This window comes from Lineus longissimus, chromosome 10 (assembly GCF_910592395.1).
Source record: "Lineus longissimus chromosome 10, tnLinLong1.2, whole genome shotgun sequence".
Taxonomy (NCBI): domain Eukaryota; kingdom Metazoa; phylum Nemertea; class Pilidiophora; order Heteronemertea; family Lineidae; genus Lineus; species Lineus longissimus.
Genome location: NC_088317.1, coordinates 14261307 through 14286187, shown reverse-complemented (window position 1 = coordinate 14286187; position 24881 = coordinate 14261307). Strand labels below are relative to the sequence as shown.

The 24881-nt window shown below is 39.6% G+C and overlaps 1 protein-coding gene across 11 annotated transcripts in view; it reads left to right on the top strand.

Moving 5' to 3' along the window:
- LOC135494446 (protein dachsous-like) overlaps nucleotides 1-24881 on the top strand; it is a 53176-nt gene that overhangs the window by 4539 nt on the left and 23756 nt on the right. For 7 of the 11 annotated variants that reach the window (XM_064782433.1, XM_064782426.1, XM_064782423.1 and 4 more), the window contains exons 2-8: nucleotides 14218-14364; nucleotides 14951-15034; nucleotides 16640-16833; nucleotides 17267-17356; nucleotides 17744-17845; nucleotides 17984-17998; nucleotides 21295-21318. In XM_064782433.1, the coding sequence (XP_064638503.1) occupies nucleotides 14218-14364; nucleotides 14951-15034; nucleotides 16640-16833; nucleotides 17267-17356; nucleotides 17744-17845; nucleotides 17984-17998; nucleotides 21295-21318 (656 nt within the window). Of the gene's footprint in view, nucleotides 1-4885; nucleotides 4997-14217; nucleotides 14365-14950; nucleotides 15035-16639; nucleotides 16834-17266; nucleotides 17357-17743; nucleotides 17846-17983; nucleotides 17999-21294; nucleotides 21319-24881 lie in introns of those variants that run through there. The other 4 variants (XM_064782427.1, XM_064782424.1, XM_064782425.1 and 1 more) reach the window with 4 other exon arrangements.

Genomic DNA, 24881 nt, shown 5'->3' with positions numbered 1-24881 from the left:
TTCAATACTCAATGTGTCAGCCCGGCCTGTCCATGGATGGATCAGTCATGTGGAGAAAGCTAGAACGCCTGCGATGATGAAATTGCATCAAGTATCGCCCGGGTCTTTTTTATTTCTCGCAGAACAAACATATCGATACGATTGTATTCCCGTTCCTTTAGGTGTTCATGTCAAATGCTACATGTTCGATCTAGACATTATTCTTGTAAGATCCTGGTATACGATCGTATGTGTCTATTATGACATGTGTGAGTTTGTGTAAGAAATCAGATCCAAGAGGTGGACCACTTGAAGACCCGATGGGACCACATGAGACCCGATCGGTTTGCGTTTACACCAGGGAAATTTAGACCGCATTCGGATTCGATCGGATCTCATCGGGCCTTTTTTCTGTCGTCTAAACGGCCCTAATAGCTCTGACTGGCAAACTGGACCACAAATATCAAATTCAAATGACGCAGTACAAGAAGGGCCTGAATTTATGAATACACGATTAACTTTTAGGTCTATTGGATTCTATGCAATAGTATTTCAATCGGAGCAAGATTTGGAATACAAGGCCATATTCCTTTTTTCAAGAGCATTTCAAAATTGATAAGCTCCCGTGCAAATAAGATTATAACCCTTAGCTCTGCCAATACCTAATAGAATCGCATAGCTCCCTAAACAAACCAATTAATCCACAAAGTGTCGTGAATAGCTAACGTCAGAATAGGGTGTTAGGTAAACCAAGTGAAAATAAGTATATTTATCTTAAAGGGGTTAGCAAAAGTTCTAGAATAATTCGACTTGATTTAGATAATTCAATAAAGCCAACACCATGGGATTATGTTTACGAGTCTAGTTGAAAATACTTCATTCCAACATTGTACGGAATTAATGTGCAGAGTTTTAGTATATTCGAAATCGCAAAGTCTGGAGTGTTTTAATCACAGCGATGGTGTCAATGTTCCCATGGAACATGGCTGCATATCCAATGACATTTTGTTGGTTGTCAGCTGATTGAAGGCGCCTCTGCAAAATGCCTGTAGGCCTATCACGTGCAACCGGCCTAGTATAGCAGGGAGTTTTCGCAGAGCTCCCGAAACGTTCACGTGAACGCCTATCCCATTGTTGGACTTCGTTGTCAGGAGATCAAACAATGAGACAGGCGTTCGCGTTGGCGTTTCGGGGATTTGCTTAGACTCCCTAATGTGAAACAGACGCACTAAAACCGGCTAAATGGCGTCTACAGAGAGTATATATTCAAATGTCTGTACCCTTCTATTTCAGCAGCCGATGCATATGATACGTCAGTCCAAAATTTGCACAGACATCACAGAGTATGTAGCAATACATTTATTGAATATGCATGACTTCATCCTTGATGACTTTATTACAGATATATTCATGATCATTTCAAGGATTTGCTCTAAAAGTACATAAATGTTTGCCATCTTTGCGGCTGATTGACCTTTTATTCCGGCCTTCTCTACTCCAAATGATATTGGTCTCCACTCCAGAAGGTTTTTTTTTTTAGTTTTTGGCCCATTTCATGTATGGGCCCGCGGTGGGAAATGTAGTCTTCTTGATATCTCGTCGACAAAACAAAATTAGGCCAAAATGTTTCGGTATTCACCATACGCGATATCGTTACTAATATATTTACTGCCCTTTAATTATTCAATCATACATTTGTGTCTTGTTAGAAGAATTATAATGCAATTTATGTTTCCCCTCAGGGCGATACGCGTGAATAGATCCGCAAGGTACTGCGAAGTCAATGACTAACGAATATCATTAAATCATATTTTCATGTGTACTTCCTCCCTTTGAAAGCATTTGAATATCAAGTGTGTCGAAGCACTGTAGAACACGTGATCATATCAAGCACTTGTATATGTGTCACTATGAAAAGGCATGCATGGGAATAATTGAATAAAGAAACTGTCAAATGTATACGCCTAAAAGTTACTTGTGGTATAATTGATGACTAGAATACATGAATGCCTTTATGATGACTTAAATTGCATTTAACCTGTAACTAGCAAGTGTGATGATTTTTACCCAACCCTGATTATCAATGCTTTATAACATTTGATAACATGGAGTAGACTAATAAGACCCAATGAATAATGACACGAAATAACTTGATTTTCAAGAAAGATTTTCACCCGGAGTTAGATGCTGAAGGGGCTTCTGGTTCTGGCACAGACATGTAAATGTGACCCGTTCCAGCAAAACCCGTCACATGTCGCACATAAGATGAGCCTAGGTGACACCAGGAGATAATGGAAGAAATTGATGTCGTCAGATTTCACTAAAGGCAGACAATAGTGAAATGAACAAACAGTCCGTCTCAACCTGCTAAAGCTCAGAGCGACATGCGACTGGTTTTGCAGGAACGAGTCACAAATACTCTAGACTCGCCGAGCCATCACCATTTTTGGATATACAGGCCAAGCCCCCTTAGATGTTATGCTCATTTTGGTTGGATGCCCGTCAACATTGTTCAATCGGGACGGACACTGGGTGGGCGACACCCGTTATAATGCAATGGTTATGCCTTTTGCCTTAACATCAATTTCACAGTCGATGGTAGGCCCTTGAAGACTTTACTTTATTATCAATGCCATTTATTTTATTGAAGATTCTTTGTCAACGGACCTAAGTAGTATATTATTGACAGGGAAACTGATCAATCACACCTTTAACAGTAATGTGGTCAGGTGACAAGTGATATGTTCATTCCCAATGCGAACCACTGTCCATCAACTTACCACAACCCGAAGACCAACAGGTGTGAGGCAATCAGTAAGAACGGACCGTGACCCGTCAATGCATATTATACTGGGGTCGGTCACGGCTTAAAGTAATTAACTGGTCGTAGAGTAATTTGAATCTGAGGTGAATTCATGTTAGTTGTAACGCCAACTTACATTATCTCCTGAAAAGTTTCAGGGGATCTCTAAGAACTGCTGCTGGAGCGCTCAAACATCTACACATATAGTCCAACCCATGTTTTTCGGATTTATATCCAAGTGTAGAAGTTTAAAATGTCCTGGGATAGAAAGTCCGGGGAAAAGGATTCTATTTGCGCTTTTAATCTATGAGGTATTGGCAGCCTCCATACATATCCACCATATGTTTTATTTGTATTTTCATCACTGTTGTTTTACTATGTATGTAATTTATGTTGGTGCTCAATAAAGTTGTTGAAATTGAAAAAAAAACAAAAAAAACAATACATACCATAATCCGTCAGGATATGGCCGGATACTTTTTCCAGGGTGCATTTATTTTCTACGGGTTCAACGGTGCCCTTGCCGTTATTCCAATGGATTCCCTACCAAAACAACACATAACACTGCATAACTGTTTTTGCATAAAACATTGACAATTAGAGAAAGCATATGATTTATTATTTTTTCATAATTCAGCGTTGTTCCCAGAATGGGCACCTACTGTGTCATCACTAGGAGTAAACGAAAAATATTCAATATGATTTAAGCCAATTATTCTTCACATTCTAGCATATTTCATGCTTGAAAATAGCTTCCTGTTCTGAAATTGCCTAAATTTAGCTCAAGGTTCCCGCCCAATTTGGCTCGTGCCTGTCAACCCCTGCGGCGGGACGACGAACGAGGCAGGTACGGAAATGACGGAATCCATAATTTATAGGTTGACCGTCCCTCCCATTGTCACCGTTACCTGTATGAATTCATTACATTTGATGGCTTTCCATCAAGCGTCAAATGCGGTATTACTCCTGGGGTGTCCGACCCTTGGTTTGTGGACTGATCTTCTATGCCCTCCCAGTGTTGCCAACGGGAAGGTGAGCATTATCCGTTTCAGTTGTTGTACACTTTGTCCTATCCCGAAACCTCCCCAATTGTGCATGGAGACCTCACTGGCATCCGCCGAGAATTAGAGCACACCGCGGGAAATCGAATCACTGACTATATCATCTTCTGGCTGCACGGGTGACACATTGACCTGGCACGTGCTTGTCACACCTTTTGATGTCATTATCATTGCTTCTTAGTTCATCTGCACTGAATACAAGGAAGATGTGTTTTTTCAAGTTTTAACTTTTTTTGCCGGGGGATGTTAAAGCAAGTGTCAATCGGTTATCTGCCATTCATAGTCAGGAGATGGACAATGGGTAAGCTCGACCGTTCGATAGGATGACGCGTGTGTGCTGAGAGTCAGCCACAACGCTGATAGATCCCCCTTAATTCAATTGGCACGAAGGTGGAGAGCGACGCTTCTAGTGGACAAGTAGCGTACCAATAAATAACTGCCCATGCTATCAATAAATAATTATTTATGAGCTTTTTGAACCCTTAAAACTCTTCTTATCAAAGTCAGCTCGCAAGTCCACCATTGTTATTAAGTCGAATAATTTCGTCATCTCTTCATGGTCATAAAAAATCAAATAATTCCCACAACTTTCCGCCAAACTCGGACCAACCTTTCATAATGACCGATCAGATAAGACATCTTTCGAGATCGTCAACCACTTACACCGTGGGGTGCCCACGTTGGCCTCCGAGATAAATTTATCACCTGAAAAGGTTGTTTATCATGCCCTTGTTGTGGTTTTGTGGACGATACAAGAATTGGCGTCGGTTTCAAGAATGGGACCTTGTCCTGAGCTCGGATCGCCTGGTGCATACCCGCCTCTTGCGAATCACTAAGTAAGGTCAATTGGCATGCGATTCTTCTGCAAGAAAATACGTTTATGCTACTACTCAATGGTTTCTTCTGAGACCAATTATCATGGTTCTCAGTGCCAAATACTCACCAATCAACATGTTTTCGTCATCATATGAATGTCAAGATCAAGATAAGATCTTTGTAACATGGTTTGTGGTAATATCGCTACCAGTCTATATCGATCGGCGGTCGGTTCAGATATCGAAAAAAACCACTGTTATATTCTGCTTGTTTTCGACCAGATTTTCGGGCGCACGTCGGAAAAACCCTATTGCAGTGTCGGCATTTAGGATGCTTGGTGAGTTTTCGCGCTACTAGTTGCTAGAAGAACTATGTTGTTCAATCAGCTCGTTTTCACTAAATCAGAGTCTTTGCAGAGTCTTCAATTCGAAAGTGTGGCGCAATGTTGAACTGACCAGCGCAGACTGCTCACGCTGATATCGACGAAATCCTTCTATGCACGGGATCTATGCCCACGGGGGCGTAATTGTTTCTTAAGTGGCTATATATTGACATACTGGCATAAATGGCACAATTCAAATCTAAGGCACAGTTCACAAACCCAATTGTCAAAATGACGCGATTTTGTTTTTTGAACAAGATCATGAAAATTACGTCTATTTGTCCTTGTCAATTTAGGTCGATAGGGCTTACCCGACAGGGCTAAACTGATGGGGCTAAGCTGTTTCGTGAGGGTCGATGTTATCAAGATTAGTCCTGATTGTTCTTTGATAAGACAGTAGAACAAAGTGAAATTAGGCCTAGGTTCGTCATGGTTTTTTTTAAAGACAATAGACCGTGGATTGGGCTACATGTAAATCTGAATTCTTTTTTATGCAAAGAAAGGGGCAAATTAATATGGTGTACATTGTGACCTCTTCACGTGCCGTATGAAGTCGGCCGTAAATCATTTTCGGTATCCTCCTTAGCCCAAGCGCCAAGGCAGTGCGCATTCAGCTGAGTTGTTGTTGTCTCATGACTAAAACAACTTACATTGTCACTCGACATGAAGACCAGACGAGTGATATGTAAATGAGTGTTAGATGGGAAAAAAACCAATACTTCTCCTTTACAATGGATAGTCTTCTTGTTGGGTTAGTTTATTCTGAAATTTCTATTTAGGACAGGTATCAAAACAGGTGAAGAAGAAGGTGTGATGGTGTTATTGTGAAATGTTTAGATGTCTTATTCGGATCTTATTTTGTCAGGATAAAGCAATGGTGAGTTTCATAACGGCGCAAATGTCTTAAGGTGACTTTGACAAAAAAATTCCGCCCGCAGTTCCCTCGTTGTTAGTCATGTTATAATGTATTGAGTTAGCAGACGAAGTTTTTTTATCATGCCTTTATACATCGACAATATAAACACGGAGACCCGTGGCATACTAATTATAGTCGGCTCTTAATCAGGAGATTAATTCGACTCTTATATAACGATCAGTACCGTTTCGAATTTGTGTCCTTGATCAACCGTATAGTCGTACTCATGATCGATCGTAAATTATGTCGTCCTTCAAATAAGATGCAATATCGAGGCTCCTTGATGAGAGTTTTGTCAGGGCAGGCATAATGTTCCACACGAAGCATGCCGTGCACTGTGAGACAAATGAGTAGCTTCGATTGACTGTACCTCTGGCCGCAGTAGACGTAGTCTTTGGCCCAATATTAACCCAATCGACAGCTAACCATAGTGGCACACCAAAACGCTCCTCCAGCATCAGAGGAGCAGTGCTCCCTGGAGATCAAATCAGGTGCCGCGCCACTACCAAAGTAGAAAAATGCTGAAGAAATACCTGTAAACGAATCAAGGCATCATTTTCTAACAACGACTCGAACAACTCGCTTTATCAAGTGTACGTGTACTGGTACGTACTTTACCACAGAGAGAATATGTTCAAGGTTCGCAGTTTATGGACAATGTATCCACCATTTAATATTTATTATTCGAAAGGAATCGTCGCTTTTCATAAGAAAGGTTATATTTGAAAACAGTATCATATCAAAAATATAAACAATTTGAACTCTGGAAGAGCTAATTATGACTCACAATCAGATTTCAAACTCAGACTATTTTATTGGTCCATGGTGCGCAATGTTGTTAAAAAACCTCGATTTAGTAGAATGTCGTGTTTGGGAGAGTTATTCAAGTGCATTTAGCCCCAGTCCCTTAGACGTACACTATGACATAAAGGCAAAAGTAATAAAATAACATTTTTCAAATGAAATCTCTATCCGCAGTTTCGCATTCATTAACCCCAACCTTTATCTACAATTTCATGACAAGCATTGGTCATGGTTGGCTGTCTTTCAATATTTATGATAGGTAAACTTTCTCGGCCTATATTGAATTTCTCTAAATGCCCGGATTTATAAACGTCAAGCTGAACTTATGAGTCCGCGAATTGACGATCGGACAACATCGCATTCAAAAAAACGAAAATAACAAGCTCAAAACAATACAAATTTATTTCGTAAAAAGCTTGATTCGCTCCTTCGAGCGAAGAGATGGGAAAACACGACGGTGTGCGTGATGACTATTTCAGATTTACCAGCTCCAGCGCATTTCACTTTGGCCTTGATTATGCGTGTACTCTTAGATAAAACTGGCTTTTTTCACATTCTCATGAACACGAGACAAGACCACTAATGGAGGGTCGAGGCCTATCAATTAGACGAGTGCATGTTTTTAACTCTCAAGTACATATTTGGAGAGGTATTGAAAAAATATTTGTTGTGGCAAGTCTACAGATATAAAGAAATTATTTGATGAAAAAATTAATTTCGAATTTTGCTTATTGGGTAATAGGGGGCGTGTTTTGAGTTTTTTCTGCCAGTTGGCTGAAAAGAGTGGAAATATCAAAGTCTGTCTAATTTGTCGATTATCAAAAAATTTCCGTGGTCAATCACCAGTTTATTTTTCACCATTTACTTGCCCGACTGTCCGGAATAACATAATCTAAATTTCAGATTCACAACCCCACGCATTATTTGATGCGTCGCGGTCAAACATTGACAATTTAACTGCTAAAAGGCTTAAAAAATCAATTGTGGTCTTGCCTCACACGTAATTTCATCTACAGCCATGACAGTGTGACTTGATAACTCATCCATGTATCCAGAGCTATTTTCTCAATCGCATGCCAATGCCGTAAACGTAATAAAAACAACGTACGTGTACAATGTTAGTACCCTGTAGGTAAATTATGCCTGGATAATTGTCCTAGACTAACATGGGCCAGGACAAGTAAATCAAGATATCATTCTTTGATGTGGAATTGATATAATCCGATCTAAAAACATCTTAGGCATCAAAATGCCATTATAGCGATCAAATATGAGTCGCAGGTATTTACCAAGGCCTTTGGCAAGTCCTGGGCACATATAAGTGACCATGCCGCCGATTCTACTTTTGTGAGGATGCGCTGACACATTTTTCGTTCTTAGTTTTTCTTTTGTTGTATGAGACGGCAAAAATTTTGGAAACAGGCAAATGAGAACTTTGACAATGAGGAAGAGCGTTTTAAAATGACTGATGTATTGTGCAATTTTGTTGATTACGGCTGTCAATAAGTAATAGTAAGAACATGACCCTTTTTAAAAATACATGTACAGTGTATATTACTGCCAGGCGAAAGGAAAACTCAGCGGCCCAGGAAGTGTACAACGGGCACCACCCGATCGGTAGTTAACAATATATTAAGTTCTTGCAACTGCTTGGGAGAGTGCAAACCAGCTGACAATAGATTACATGCGATTAAAGCTAAGATCATTATGTTATTTGGACTTTGATAATCTATGGCAATTTGAGACATCCCCCATTATCTGCATGCGTTTTCTAAAGACATGAGTAATGTTACGTTTCGATTGACATGATCAGGCCTGTCTCAATGAGTTGTGGTCTGGGAAATTACTACATCAATATCGTGATTATTTACTTACGTCTTTGTTGTTTTCACTACAGTACTGGGGTCAAGCGTATATGCAATGCAAATCGTCCAGTTGAACATTCCCCTTTTTGCCTGGGCCGTTCGTTAAAACTTGTAATCGAATTTGAAAATATCCAATCGTGTAAATATACGTTCTGAATACAAATTTCAACATTGCATGCGTAGATAGATATGTGTATAATTATGTGCAACTATTACCAAGTTTCAGCACAGTTTCATGAATGATAACTGCACTAAGACATGGGCCCGTATTCTAGAAGAATCCTGAAAGCATAAGGTGGCCCTAAAACGGCCCTTTTAGTGACACCTTCACCATTTTCTATTCTAGAAGCATCCTAAAATACCGCCAAAGGTATACCTGAAAATCCTCTCCTAATGCAAAGGTTGACCCATTTCTAGAAGGTTTTTTAGGATAAGGAATTCCTAACTTTGGGCTCATCTCCACCTTAAATCGTTAGGATACCCTTGGGGTATCCTAAAAGTGTTCCTTACAGGCTGATTTCTGTCACTTGTGCACAGACAGCCGAGAAGATGGGTGACTTTCTTCAAAGAATTGCTGCGTTAAATCGTGTGCGGGCTGTTTATCAACCCAGGATAGACCAAAGAGTGGTGGTGAGGCAACCGCGTGGACAGTACCGGGACGATATTCATGAACTAAATAACGAAAATTTCCGAAAACGGTACCGGTTCACTAAAGCAGGATTCAATTATGTGCTGAACATCATCGCCGATGAAATCCCCCCTGCTCAGAATAATCGAGGACACCCGATTCCGCCGGTTATTCAGCTACAAGTGGCCCTACGTTTCTACGCCACGGGAACATTTCAGATCGTTTGTGGTGACCTTAACAATGTTTCGCAACCAGCAGCGAGTCGGATAGTTGCCAAAGTATCCCTAGCCATTGCTAGAAAAGCGAGGAATTACATCCGAATCCCGAATGACAATGATGCCATAATGATGCATCACAAGTTCTTCGAAAAAAACAGCTTTCCACGTGTCTTGGGGTGCATTGATGGAACACATGTACCCATCCAGGCTCCAAGTGTGGCGAACAGAGAAATCTACAGATGCCGTAAAGGTTTCATGTCTCTGAACGTGCAGGGAATAGCCGATGCAGAAATGAAGTTCATTAACATTGTAGCAAGGTGGCCTGGCTCCACGCACGATTCGCGTATTTTGGATAACAGTATGGTTTGTGCCCGTTTTGAAAATGATGAATTTAACGGTCTGTTACTTGGAGATTCCGGATACCCTTGCAGGTCATTTCTCATGACTCCTTTCCGAAATCCACATGGTCACGCAGAAACCAGTTACAACACTGCACAGAAACGCACCCGTAGTGTTGTGGAACGCATGTTTGGAGTTTGGAAACGCCGCTTTCCATGCCTACGAACAGGCGTTCGTGTTAAACTGGACACAGCTATGTTGATCATCACTGCAACAGCCGTGTTGCACAACATTGCAGTCAACCTCGCCGAACCCGACTTCGACAGAGATGCTCCGGAGCCAATTGATGAAGAACTCGCTATTGAAGGGAATGATTTGCTGGGAAATGCTGTGAGGCAAGCAATCGTCCAGCAGTATTTTCAATAATACTAAGGTGGCAAATACTACGAAACATGTGAAAGCTAATCAGTCCCCTGTTCGTATTTCTCGAACATGGTGATAGGCTTTGCACAGGTTCCTCTGTCACCCTGGTAACCTGGATCAATATAGTAGCATCCCTTTCGTGATGATCCCCCAGACAATTGCCTCCAGACAATTCCCCCTCGAGGACAATTCCACTTATGTTTCCGACCTCCAAATTAGAGGTCAGGGGCATCAGGCGGTGGCGTCAGCACAGGCGTACTGTATAATACCCTTGACTTATATTTTTGAGGTTGGGAACATATAAATAGTGGAATTGACCTCGGGGTTATCCTGGGGGGTGGGGTGGGGGGGGGGGGGGGGGGGGGGGGTTGTCCTAGGAATCGACCAAGGGACTGGTTAGCTTTATTGAAATAACGAACACGAGACTTGATTTTATGCCCGTTTCGATTTGGGTGCATCTCTTGACAATTTACTCCAACTGTGCAAGTACACGGGAAATCGAAATCGTACTTGAGTCATCTCCATCACGTGAGTTTCTTTGCCGTTTGATGAGATCTGTCAGCAACGTTTCCTGCAGTTTCCAAACCTTCATGCGCTGTTCGTGTTCGGCAATGCGGCGTTCCTCTTCAGTTTCTTGCATGAATATTTGCTGCTTGTAACGTTTGACCTGTAGCTCATGCTCTATCTGCTGCATGTTCATCACTGACTGATAGGCAGATGCACTGCACGGTGGCTCATCAGGGGTAGATTTACGCTTGGTTACTTTGGCTGCAGAATCTGACTCACGAATTAGGATTGGTTGGATCGAAGGAGTAGCAGGATCACTTGAAGTTTCAAGATACTGGGAGTTCGGCAGTTCCGCGGAGGTTGACGGCCTATGAGCTTCATCGAAAAACGAAGCGTCGCTGGGGGATTGCGATGAGCCAACAGCTGCAGTTGGTTTCACTCCATGGCGATTCACTGGAAAAAATGTCAAGGCCAATATTATACTGAAAGCATGGAAATGTTACTGATATCAACCCTCATATTTCTGAATATACTTCAGGCCAACCAAATTTGTTTTTATACATTTGCACTGGTTTCAATGTAAACCAGTTAACAACAAGACTGAAAGGAATGAAAATCCCCTGGATTGTAAGTCGTCTTTACAATAACCAGGCATTGTGGAAAGTTTGGGTTGGATTGAGTGACGTGGCCACAATCCTAAAATAGAAATTCAATTGGACATCAAGAAGCCGGACTTGTATTCCCTGGACATTTATTTCTTTACATCGGCGTATGGTAATTTGTTGATGTGAAAGCAGCTCCATTAAATAAAATAATTAGGATATATTTGGCTTCATTTAATTCTCTGAGGATAGCCGAACCTTCACTCGTGCATGTAACATAAGCCCAGGGCTAGGCTGTTCATAAAATATGCGAGGGGAGGATGCGGTGTGCATTGATGGTGCATGTAGCACTACCAACCTGGGACATGATACCCTGCATCATCGTCAACATCATTGTCTAAAGGCTCTATGACGTCGCTACATATCGATGCTACTGTGTGGGCTGAATCATCGGCTTTGTCCTCTTCTTCCATCACTCCACCACCTGTGCGATGCCTGGCTTTCTTTTCCTTGGAAACGTCTTTTTTGGCCTTAGCCTTCATATTGTCCCACATTTTTTTTATGGCCTTCATGTCCAATTTGGAAACATTTTTCTGGCTGTTGTACCGTTTAAAAATTGTCTCCCATGCAGTTTCCTTCTGTCTCCACACTTTAGAACTGTTTTCCCTCTGTTCAATGATTCCCTTCTCGCTTTCAACCAACTGCAACAGAAGTTGCCTCTCGACATCGGTCGAATTTCTTCGTTTCTTCCCTTCTTTTTTAAGTTCATCCATCATGGAGTGCAGCAATGTACTGTACCTCTGGAACAACCACGAATTCACACTGTTAAACTGCCACTCAGGCCTATTATCAGTCAACGTGTCCTGCCTGAACTCTGCTCGCAGTGCGTGGCAGGCTATTGTTCAACGCCCGGCAACATGGTTAGGAACACCTTCAGGTCCACCTGAAGGAAAGTGTACTTTCCTAAAGGAACTCCTCAGGCGAAGTCGTTCCTTTAGGTTCACCTTACGAAAGGAAAAGGATTAGGAAACTTTCAGAATAGGCCACAAGAAAAGTTCACCTTACGATAGGTTAACCTCAGCAAAGTGGCCCTTTGGAAAGGTTCACCTAACCCTATATTTCAGGAGTCTTCTAGAATACGGGCCATTGTGTTTGACTGCATTTCCCTTCCAGACCCATGATTAAATACGAACAGCGTACCCCTTATGCAAGTATCAATTCGTGTCTTGTACCCCCCCCCCCTCCTCAAGGGTACGACACCTTATCACCCTATAACGACATCTTAAGGCTCAAGCATCACCCTTTTTTCACCAATGCTACTTTTTCTTTCGTCAAGACATCACCATCAACAATATATCAGTTATCACCGTCATATAAAGTAACCGAACTAATTTTACTGGGTAAGGCTGTATGTTCGACAAGACATCGACACATTAGCATCCTTATTCTTTCCAGCTTCGCCAAATTTTCACTAAAGGAAAAATAAATACTACTCAAGCATCGGCAAAGATTAGTGGTGATAGCTTAACTACCCTTGAGGAGGGGGGGGGGGGTACAAGAAACGAATTGATACTTGCATTAACGGTACATGTAAATACAGATTAACATTTGGATGTTTGACATGTTATTATTATATTTCGAAGTTTAAACCGAACGAAGACTGCCTCAGTCTGTACACTTTCAGAAGCAGTTTTTAAAACCACAACCTCTGTATAAAATGCCTCATGTTTACCTACATGTAGTTTATATGTTAAAGTGGCAATAAATCCTCTTGCAGCGCATTGGGAAAGTCTAGTGTAATTAAAATTTAAAGCTCACCAGTGCACTCCGAGATCAATAAATACAATGCACATCAACACAGAAGCGTATAGTCATTATATAGTAGTGCGTTAGGCAATGTAACAATACATCCATAAATGATAACCACGATCAAAGTTACACACTGAAAGCTACTTTGTTTATACTTTTGTTTAATTTATACAGTGCTATATATGATGTAGGGATTTGTTACAGTTTCAGTCTTCCAATAAGCATCGATGGATGAACATTCATTTAGGAATATTACAGATTTTCGTGAACTGCAGGCTGTGCGACAGTTTTTCTCCGATTGCTTCTGGTTTACGGATTTGTGTGTGTATTACGTCGTGATATTCATTTTGACCATATAACGTTCCATCACGAATGCCCACAAATTTGGTACAGCGAGGAATAGATAGGTAGGCCTTCATTAGGAATAGTATACCAATGTGTTCACCTGTAGAAATATATCTGATTAGATTGAATTTAGTATGGATTAGATTAGATTATTTAATCTACACAGTCAATAGAACCTCGCTATTAAGGACGCCCTCCTAAGTAGTGAGGTGTCCTGACTAAGCATCAGATGAATACATATGTCTGCATTTGTTTACGGATGTGTTCGCTTAGGAAAGTATCTGAATAGACTTAAGCACCAGATGAAGAGATAGGCCTACATTAGGCATAGTAAATCAATGTGTGCTCTTTTGAAAGTATCTAATTGGATTGAACTAGGTATGGATTATATTGGATTATCTAAGCTTTACACGAATGTCATTAGCAATACGTTCCCTAATTTATAATGTACTTAAAATGTGATCAACTCGTTCAGATAAGTCCATGATTATTTTATTATTTCAGCTTGATAAAGAAACAGCGATGCAAAAACTTAAATGGTTTATTTTGCTGTCTACCGATCAATTTGCAGTCGATTTTGACTGGTGCAGCTTAGATTAACCAGTCTGGTTACTCTAAGAGTAAAGCCAGCTCGCAATATACTGAATCACAACATTACTCTATTCCATAAAAAAATCCTTCATCAAATGATGTTTAAAGTGAGCCCCTTTCCTCTTTCAGATTCACAACGACTGTGTTCAGAAGTGATGTCATCATCCTGTTACTGTTGTCCGTCCGCTTCCTGTCGTAAAATGGCGTTCAGTATTTCTCAACATCCGGGCAATTCGTGGTTGATTGTTTCGCTCTTATTGGTGCTATGTTGCTCGGGTAAGTTTAAGTTTGAGACCTGTAAATGTCACTTTATTTTTCTTAAACGTGTTTGTAATGGATCATTCACGAAGGGTTCAGTAAAATCTTCAAATTGTTCAAGATCTTTTTATAAGCTTTGTAAGCTTATGTCAAAGTGGGCTCAAAAACTACGCAATTTATGGGTTCAACCGGCAGTTAACGAAACGGCTACCTTGGTGTAAAAATCTGAAACCATTTTGTCAGCTTTTTCAATGAAGAGGGCTTGGTGTGAATTTCTCATGGCTAAACATGAGGCAAGCCATGAATTATTGCCCCTGCAGTGTAGAACAGTTGACAGCACGTATAAAATGTATAGCCCACATATGGTACATGTAACGACTTACCTTTACATTTCAAAGTGATTTACTGGTGTAAAGATTTGAATTGTCCGATGATAAAATGTCCGAGGAACAAATGATTCTGACATGCGCCTCAAATCTCTGATGCAACGATAGTGAAATTCTCTATAGAACCATTGATCATAATTCGTAATAATACAATAGTGGAGGACTTTTTCCACCGGGACATTTTTTAAACTACATTGGCATGAATCTTCTACTTTCAGGGTGCTACGGGGCGGATGCACTATGTTCGTTTACTGGTGATAAATATGCAGTGGTGCTCAGGGTGAGGGAGGATCTGAAAGTCGGTAAGTTGAACTGTTTATAGATTATAAAAATACCCGTCTCTAAATACTATACATTTTAATTATCCACTCGTACTATTCGAAAATCAAAACTGCTTGGATAATGAAAAGCGCGAGTAAAGCTCGAAGTGGACCTTGAAATCCAATCATTTCGGTATACATGATTGGATATGGGAAGTTTGTTGGCAAATGATTTTTTCATATTTCCTGTAGACATTAAACAGTAAGACGGTGACAGAGAGGTGACATTTTTAAAAAATGCCATTATTTACCCATATCATCACGCTGGTAATCATACAACAAATGAGCATTTAGAGGTTGCAATTTTACTGTATTTCCTTGAGAATTACATACGGTATAATTTTACCCAAATGTCCGAAATCAGCATAAGATAAACTGACTGTTTCCCGCTCTTGCCATGTCAAGACTCTTTGGCTCAGATCAACCTTGTTCAGAAATGACACGTTCGTTATAACTGGCGCATTGTGCAAAGTTTGTAACACTTTTTATTGCGTAGAAAGGTACGGAAAAAATTCACAAAAATTTCAGTTTCCATCTCACCTACTGATACAAGATTTTAAGGTTCCAATTAGAGTTTCATTGGCGATTTCTATTATCCCAACTTCAGTTTGGGATGCGGTAACTACTTTAATTTACGGGGACCCGCAGGCCCAAGGTGAAGAAACTTTTCAGAGCAAGAGCCTCTTTTAGTTGTTTTAATAAATCCGCAGCTTGATTTGTAATTGACGGCCGTGATGAAAAACATTTCTTGTCGCACCAAAAGCGTGGCTATGATGTATGCCGTAAGTTTTTCACCAATGTAAATACACTGTTGCATCTGGCTAACAGTTACTATTAGTTGTTTGCCATACACGCATCCAAGCGGAGACAAGACCACCATTGAATATTCATAGGTTGGAGGTTCCAGACCTATCAATTAGACGCGAGTATGTTTTTAACTGTCAAGTGCATATTTGGAGAGGTATTGAAAAGATATTTGGTGTGGCAAGTCTACAGATATAACGAAATTATTTGATGAAAAAATTAATTTTGAATTTTGATAATTTGGCAATAGGGGGCGTGTTTTGAGATTATTCTGGCAGTTGGCTGAAAAGAGTGGAATATCAACGTCTGTTCAATTTGTCGATTATTAACAAATTTCCGTTGTCAACTACAAGTTTACTTTTCACCATTTACTTGCCCGACTGTCCGAAACATCATATCAACATTTTAGATTCACAACTCCACGCAGTATTTGATGCGACGCGGTCAAACATTGACAATTTAACTGCTAAAAGGCTTAAAAAATCAAAGGTGGTCTTGTCTCAGCGTCATCATCTTATATCCGATTTCAAAAGCACTATGCTACATCTCCTCGTCACTGGGAAGTCTGCAAAGATCTCCAATCACACTTTCAAGAAATGAATTATTTATCGTATTTTTCAATTTTTTAAATCTCTATCAGGTGCTACGATTGGAAAGTTGAACCGATTTCAAAAACACTATCCTACATCTCCTCGTTACTGGGAAGTCTGCAAAGATCTCCAATCATACTTTCAAGAAATGAATTATTTATCGTATTTTTCAATTTTTTAAAATCTCCATCAGGTGCTACGATTGGAAAGTTGAACCTCACTGCAGACAACTCCCAAGTTTCATTAGCCCTAAACGGGCCAAACAATTTTGTGACTCTCGACTCTGCAACTCGCGAGTTAAAAGTGAAAACAGAAATGGATGCTGATAAGAATGGTGCAGCGAAAAATGTCAAGTTGCAGTGTACTATCAAGGGAAATGGGCAAAAGGTACAGCATTCCTCGGTTTAATCGGCTTTTCATTAAGTCAAGATGGTAAATTTGTTGGTGCAAATGTGAGTCTGACGCAGCCTGTTTCAGAAGGCTTCATTTCCCTTCTGGGAATTTCGTCACTCTTATGATGAAGTCGCGACTGTTGATTACATGCGAACTAATATAATATAGATTATATTGCGAAACTATGTTTTTGTGAAAATCTGAAAGATAATTCGCACTTCCTTAAATTATACAATAGAACTTCTCTATTAAGGACACCCTCGGGAATAGTAAGTGCGCTCGTTAGAAGAGAAGTTTTCTGATTAGAGAGGTCAAATTGAATGGAAACTACCACTTTGGTCCCAAATCCAGTGTCAGTTATAGATAGGTTGTCCTTAATAAGGGAGGTCCCACTGTACGCATTTTTAATCATTCTCTTGTCTTTCAGGTTGATCTAACTGCACTGATATCGCTGATAGATGTCAACGAACATCCTCCAGTATTCGACAAGTCCGTCTATAAACTCGAAATAGGAGAGGCAAGTCATTTTCTCTTCTCAGTTAAAACTTTTGTAATACGTTATGTATGCCATCTTTGATCAGGATGATAGTATGCCTCATAAGCGGATGGTCGAAGGTTCGAGCGCCGTTGATAAATAACATCGAAAGGAGATAAAAGGCAATCTTGGAAGATAAAAATCTGTAAAAATCACCTTAAACGGTAATTATCATTTACAATGCAATGCCGAACCACAAATTTGCCAGTATTTGTTCGCATTGGACCACAGAGTTCCACGTTCTTCACGGTATCCGCATGTGAGAACGGGAAAACCTACTTGATGACATCGTTATCATTCTCGGTGAATTAGTTCCCAAAACGAGATGACAAAACCTACATATTAACGCCTCTTCTCCTACTTCAACAGCTTACGCCTGTCGGAACAACCCTCCTCACCACCATCAGGGCCACAGACGCTGATTTCAACAACCTGAACATATTGTACGCAATTCAACCTGGCAGCCAGGGGGTAAGTTTAGAAGAAAAATATTACATCAGTATTGTTTATAATGTTCACAGAATAATATATATGTGTCAATGTGACCGATACATACATGCAAGTACATTGTATAGCAAAAGTCATCCCTCAGTTTTATTGCGATTTCAGAACATACCGAATACAGTAAGTTTTGCATTATTTTAGATAGCGAGATGCCAACAACTAGACTCCATTTACATGTATTTAGGGTTGTAGCTAGCGTTTTGATCGGGGGTGGGCAAAAAAGACACATTTTTTTCGTCCAAAATCACGCCAAAAAACCCATTTTGTGGCGACGTCTGGGGTGCCATTTGCCCCCCCCCCCCCGCCATTACCCTAGCTATGCCCCGTATTTATATTCTTTATGACCCCCACGACGTACACTTTTCTAAACGTCCCTATTGATCTGTGGTTGGTTACCGATATATTCAATGAAAAATAGATTATCATGCTTTAAAAACCTTCCAAGGCGAGGTCTATTGAAATCTTACCCTCATTTTTGTGATTTTTTTCAAAATTCCTTTCAAAAATACTTTTGTGGAAAAGGGTTAATTTTGACCCTTTTTCGAAAAATCACGCTTGACATCCACCCTCGCAAGGCGTGGGACTCTATTCCCTACCCCGCGTTGGATGCTGGTCTCTAACATGAAATGATTTTTAAATTTCATTTTGTGGTTTTGCCTTTCTATATACAATAATAAATGTATCTTAAAGGAATGGGTGGCTTTTTATTACAGTATGTTTGTTCTTCCTCTGGTCAGTCAGTAAACTATTTTTCTAAACGTGTTCGATGCTTTTCCAATTTTGCTTTGAGAAGACCATACATGTGTCATGGATGGTCTGCTATTTCGTGTAACATGCGTACAGTGCAATGCAAAGCCATGTCGTAGACAACTGAGTCATAGGCCTACTACAACACCCTTAGAAAATGACGGATATGTCAACATATGGCTAAGAGTTCTCACAGGGCATTGTTGTATTATTCAGTCGTGAGAATAGCACCACTGCATGCTTGATTTGAGATGGGACAGCACAGTTTGTTAACGAATCGATTTCTAAAAGATTATGAAAATCAAAATGTAATATCATGTGACAATTACAGTAAAAAAATATAATTTTGGATTGATGGACCAAGGCCAGTGCGATAATTCATATTTTCGGAGGTAGCTCAGAGATTGAAGCGCATAATAGAATCCTTTGTTTCCCGGGCATTCTCTCCTAGGACATTTTAAATTTCTACACCTGCAGTATAATGGGTGGCTAGCAAAAGAAAGTGTATTTTTAACCAATTCAACCTAATACAGAATGATAGTTTTTTTTAAATGTTGACCAATTATAATTGATAAACTATAATCACGATATATTGGTGAAATGGAAACACATTCATTTCTTGTAACTTTAAAATGGATGTGAATAATCTTCAAATATCAGTACTTGCTATTGTATATTCAACCTTGGGAATTAAACAACAAAGAAAATCAATTATTCTAAACAATAGCTAAAATGAAACAGTGTCTCGAGAATGGAATGTCCAAGTCAGGTTATCATTTCGAAGGTTTCTCGATTGTTTTATGACTACTTACGGATGGTTTTACATCAAGACGTCATGAATGTGTCTTTCTTTTCGTATTATTTCAAAGGGTATTCTTCCAGCCAAAAAGGGGAAAGAACGCGAGCACGTCAACTGATGCTACATGTGGATTGTAATGTTTTCAGCGAAATTGATAATTTTTATTTGTACCGTGTCCAATTGGCTTTTTACGAGAAAACCCCCACTTTTTTAATCTAATTGATACACACAGCTTTTGATGACTGTGTCAATATTGCACGCAACTCCATTATATCGTTAAGCTCTCGACATTTAAAAATTGTTGTTACAACTCCCTGGTCACTGTAAATGGTCCAGGGGGCTTATCTACGACACCTTTTGCGCACATGATTTATTCAAAAGTCGCAACGACCACTGTCGTAATATCGTTTCATGGACACTTTTCTTCTCACCATACATCAATGACCTTGTCCTTGCAACTATTTTGTGTTACTACACCTCGATCTCTTGGAAAAACAATAGGCTCGGGGCACCTGATGCTTGTCACAATCTTGAATCAATATTTGTCAATTTAATCAATCCTCTTTCATAGGCTCATAATCATTCCCGAACTGGCTAGTCCGTTGAGAAATTTCCCTATTGTTTTTATGATTTAGAATCTATTAGAGGGTAGAATATCAGCTAGGTTGCCCGCTGCTTCATGAACACTGGCAGTAGACAACGGCTCCATATATACCCGGTATGGCAGTATTATTCCATAAATCTACAGGAGGAACAAATACTTTCTGTGTATCCAGACGAGAATTGTAATGAAAGATCGTAGAAAAGACGAATTCCCCTTTAACATCTCCCTATAATTCGATTCGGCTTCATTGTTAGTTTAGGTTCTTGAACCCCCTTTTCCCAAGCCCCTCATCGAGGTGAGAATCTCTGAGTGTAAGAAACTCTATACGTAAGTGTCCTTAGACTTCTCCAGGAGATGCAAAACCCACACAGGCACTCGAAGTGCCGATACTTCAAATCGGGGGTATTTTTTATTCACAAGTAAATAACAGTGTGACCTTAAGAATTAGCAGCTGATACTGGGTAGGCCTTTCCAAGTTTTTGAGTTATTTGGGTACTCATCTGAGGGCCCTTCTCACCTATACATCTACTGGGTTTCAAGATTAGAGAGGAAATCTGAAGTGTATGTCAAAGAACACCTCACCTCAATTCGCGCTGATGGCCCTACACACACCTCAAAACTGAAGAGGGAATGTTCTGATACTAGAATACACTGTAAACTGCCAAGTAATCACGAGTTTTTTTCTTTTCGTGGAAAGAAAAGTTGAAAGTACCGTTTGATAAGACAATCTTACAGTAATTCTCTTATCTTCATGATTAGTTTTTTTATATATTTTCGTGATCGTAATAATATGGAGGCACGAAAATTTGGCGTTTTACATACTAGGATACACTGTAAACTGCCAAGTAATCACGAGTCTTTTTGTTTTCGTGGATAGAAAAGTCGAAAGTACCGTTTGATAAGACAATCTTACAGAAATTCTCTTATCATCATGAATAGTTTTTTAGATATTTTCGTGATCGTAATAATATGGAGGCGCGAAAATTTGGCGTTTTACATACTAGGATACACTGTAAACTGCCAAGTAATCACGAGTTTTTTCTTTTCGTGGATAGAAAAGTCGAAAGTACCGTTTGATAAGACAATCTTACAGAAATTTTCTTATCTTCATGAACAGTTTTTTATATCATTTTCGTGATCGTAATATTATGGAGGCGCGAAAATTTGGCGTTTTACAATCAGTGTTAAAATGTTAATTTGTCCATAATTTGTAAGTTCAACCATATCCAAATATCAAACACGTTTCATTTTTTATCGTTCGTGCAGAGCTGGAATCTATCTGAAATACTGGTATTTATTTCTTAAGACATTATGAACTAACCATTGTAACACATAGCAACAACATGTATGATAGTAAGAACACGAATCTAATCCCCGTTAATTCATTAATCCAAGCATGGTAATACCTTCATTTCCACTCTAATGGTTTACTAACAGAAAGTTGACGTACCCACCCCACACCCCACCTGGGCCGAAAATTCTGATACGATTCAAAAATATAATATTCTTAGTTCAAATAAGATATTTCTATTTAAGATTTTATATATTGGCATGCAGAACCTATAATTCTTGTAAGATTTCTTAGCGTCAAGAATCTTACAAGACTATTGTATCTTACAAGACTACAGTATCTTACCCGACTATCGTAAAGATGAAAGAAACTGAATAAGATTTTAACGGAGCATTTTCGACATGGACATGCACCTCCACAACCTCTAATCGCAGACTGTGGTTAGAGTTTGGTGTGTCAAAGTGTCTACCAGTTGGGAGTTCTAACACACCGCCGTTGTACTGACATTTGAACGATCGAACTAAAGATATGTTCTAACACACCGCCGTTGTACTGACATTTGAACGATCGAACTAAAGATATGTTCTAACACACCGCCGTTGTACTGACATTTGAACGATCGAACTAAAGATATGTTCTAACACACCGCCGTTGTACTGACATTTGAACGATCGAACTAAAGATATGTTCTAACACACCGCCGTTGTACTGACATTTGAACGATCGAACTAAAGATATGTTCTAACACACCGCCGTTGTACTGACATTTGAACGATCGAACTAAAGATATGTTCTAACACACCGCCGTTGTACTGACATTTGAACGAGCGAACTAAAGATATGTTCTAACACACCGCCGTTGTACTGACATTTGAACGAGCGAACTAAAGATATGTTATAGCACACCGCCGTTGTACTGACATTTGAACGATCGAACTAAAGATATGTTATAGCACACCGCCGTTGTACTGACATTTGAACAAGCGAACTGTTAAAGATATGTTCTGCCGTGATATGTCCAACAAGTCGGTTATATCGTCCAGAAAGCAACAGTTGTATCAAAATCAATATAAAAGTAATCAAGTTGTTTTAAATGTCACCAATTCAGTCGTTCTTACCGCCATACATATTGTGTTACTTCATTCAAACACTACATTGTAATCAGTCATAACTTCTCTAATTTCACCATAACTTGTATTATAGCGTTCCATAGGAGTTAACAAAATAGTATAACTGCATGTCAATCCGTGTGAGGCCTGGTTGATATGGTCTAATTAGAACAATGGTAGGAAATAGCTATGACAGATGATTATAACATTCGCTCAAGCTCATGGGTGGGGGGGGGGGGCAGATGGATGCATCCCTTTGGGTGTAACATTGCGGTTGATAATGATGGCATGGTAAGTTCTCTTAAGACCACACATTACGAACTTTGTAGTTCATTGTTTATAGGACAGCGTAACTGACACCCAGAAATCTGATACGTATATATCGCAATCTGACACATTCCATATGATTAGGCAGGAATGTGTAAAGTTCTGAACACTACCGAAATTGGGACGAGCGGTAATATAAATATTTTTTTTAAATGGATGTAACAGAAATGTGGTAGTCGGGAATCGAAACCAATTTCGATACAAAGTGATATTCATGGACGATGTCTCACATATCCAAGGGTTTTCTTTCTTTTGCAATGGTCAGGAAAGGCCGAGCTTCTGCCAATATTGTTTACCACATTATCTAACTGAGGTATATCTTCATAATTATAGCGGACAGATCTGTTTTAAATCCAACTAAGACTCATGCAGTCCGGAGACCTGTAGTTACAATTTCCTCGATTTGTGACTTTCACCCAGCTTCATAATAATGTTTACCCGTATTATAGCAGTTATGACTCGGAGTTCAATCGTTATCCTAAAACTATACCAAGTACGCGTATGCATACACTTTTGTTGATAGCTATCCAACAGTAGGCACCCAAATTTCAGATATTTTACCATTCCTGAAAAATCAATGGCTACATACGGGCGCAGTCTCCTTGACATTTAACAGCTGCGCAAACCTTTTTGGTTTTGTCACCGATAGATTTCCGATAATTAGATCAGTCATTGGGTATTTAGGGTGTAGCGACACGTTCACGTAATATCCAATTCACATTCCCTCCATGCTTTAACAATTACAGGCTTGTCGGAATCGCAGGTGCATTTCCACGAGATGCATGTATATATACACAGCGGAGGCTCCCTTAGCCGACACAAGTTCTGGTCCCAAGTTCTGGTCCCAATTGAATTTTCCTTTCAATTTGACTTCCCTTATCAGGACGCCTCTTGATCAAGGATCATTCCACGGGTGTCCTCGATAGAGAGGTTATCTTTAAATGTATTATGGAACACGATGGGGAAATCTGTGATAACACGAACAATTACACAATTATACAAGACTCTGATAAATATATGAAAACAACTATAAAATAGATACATACAATTTTCAGTCCGTAACAATCGTCTAAACAAAAATACATGTATTTACCGCCTGGTTGCGTTCGGTCACAGACAACACTCAACTTGGATACTCGTTTCCGTCTTTATTCAGGAAGATACGCATATAGTTTACACACAGGTAAAGAACTGAGAATATAAAAGAAAATCAGGTAATAACATCGATAGATTTTCAAGCAAAAAAATACAACACAGAACAAACGCGGACAAATATGAAATAAACGGCCGGCAAAATTACAGAAATTTATAGAATACCTACCGAATTTGGCGCTATCAGGGGTTGACCTACACCCAATTCGCTACAACAGGACAAGAATGTCCAGAAGGGCGGAAAACCTGGAGTCTTATGGTAAAGTGTACGTAACAATCGCTATGCCACACTCGGTCCTCAGAATTGAATGCGCCCTGGCCATGGTCTTACATCGAGGACAGCGTGTGACACAACAACCTGTTAAAAATAGAAAGTTCAACTCGAGAAAACCCTAACAGGTTGTATAAAGGGAATTGATTCAGAACACCACCAGTATTTACCTTTGGCATTAAACGTGACTATATTTTCATAACATTTTTCGTACATTTGCTAAAAAGCAATTTTTTGTTCTATATGCTGAAACAATTGATTAATAAATATTTCAAAGAAGGTTTGAAATAAAAATGTTTCTTTGTAAGGGTTTTTTTAATCGGCTGATTACATAATGAAAGACTCATGCATTCGCCTTCCTGCCATGATGTGTGAATAGAAAACAAGATTATTGATAATATCCTGAAAACCGTTTTACAACTCCAGTTTTGAATTCTTCCTTGATGGTTTTATACTCACCCTTTGCTGACTTTGACTTAGCACCGCAGTAGACAGAAGCTGGAAAAAAGTAGATTTTGTATCCGGGCATCCGCGCATACCAGACTCTGCTTCGGTACTCATTCATGCGCATACGTATATAACTGGATACTAAAACTTGAAAGTTTGTTCCAGTTTCTGCCGATCAGATTCTGCCGATTCAAATTCCTCAAAGTTGTAAATGCATGTTAAATATATACTCTCAACTCGGCTTTATAAGACCAGA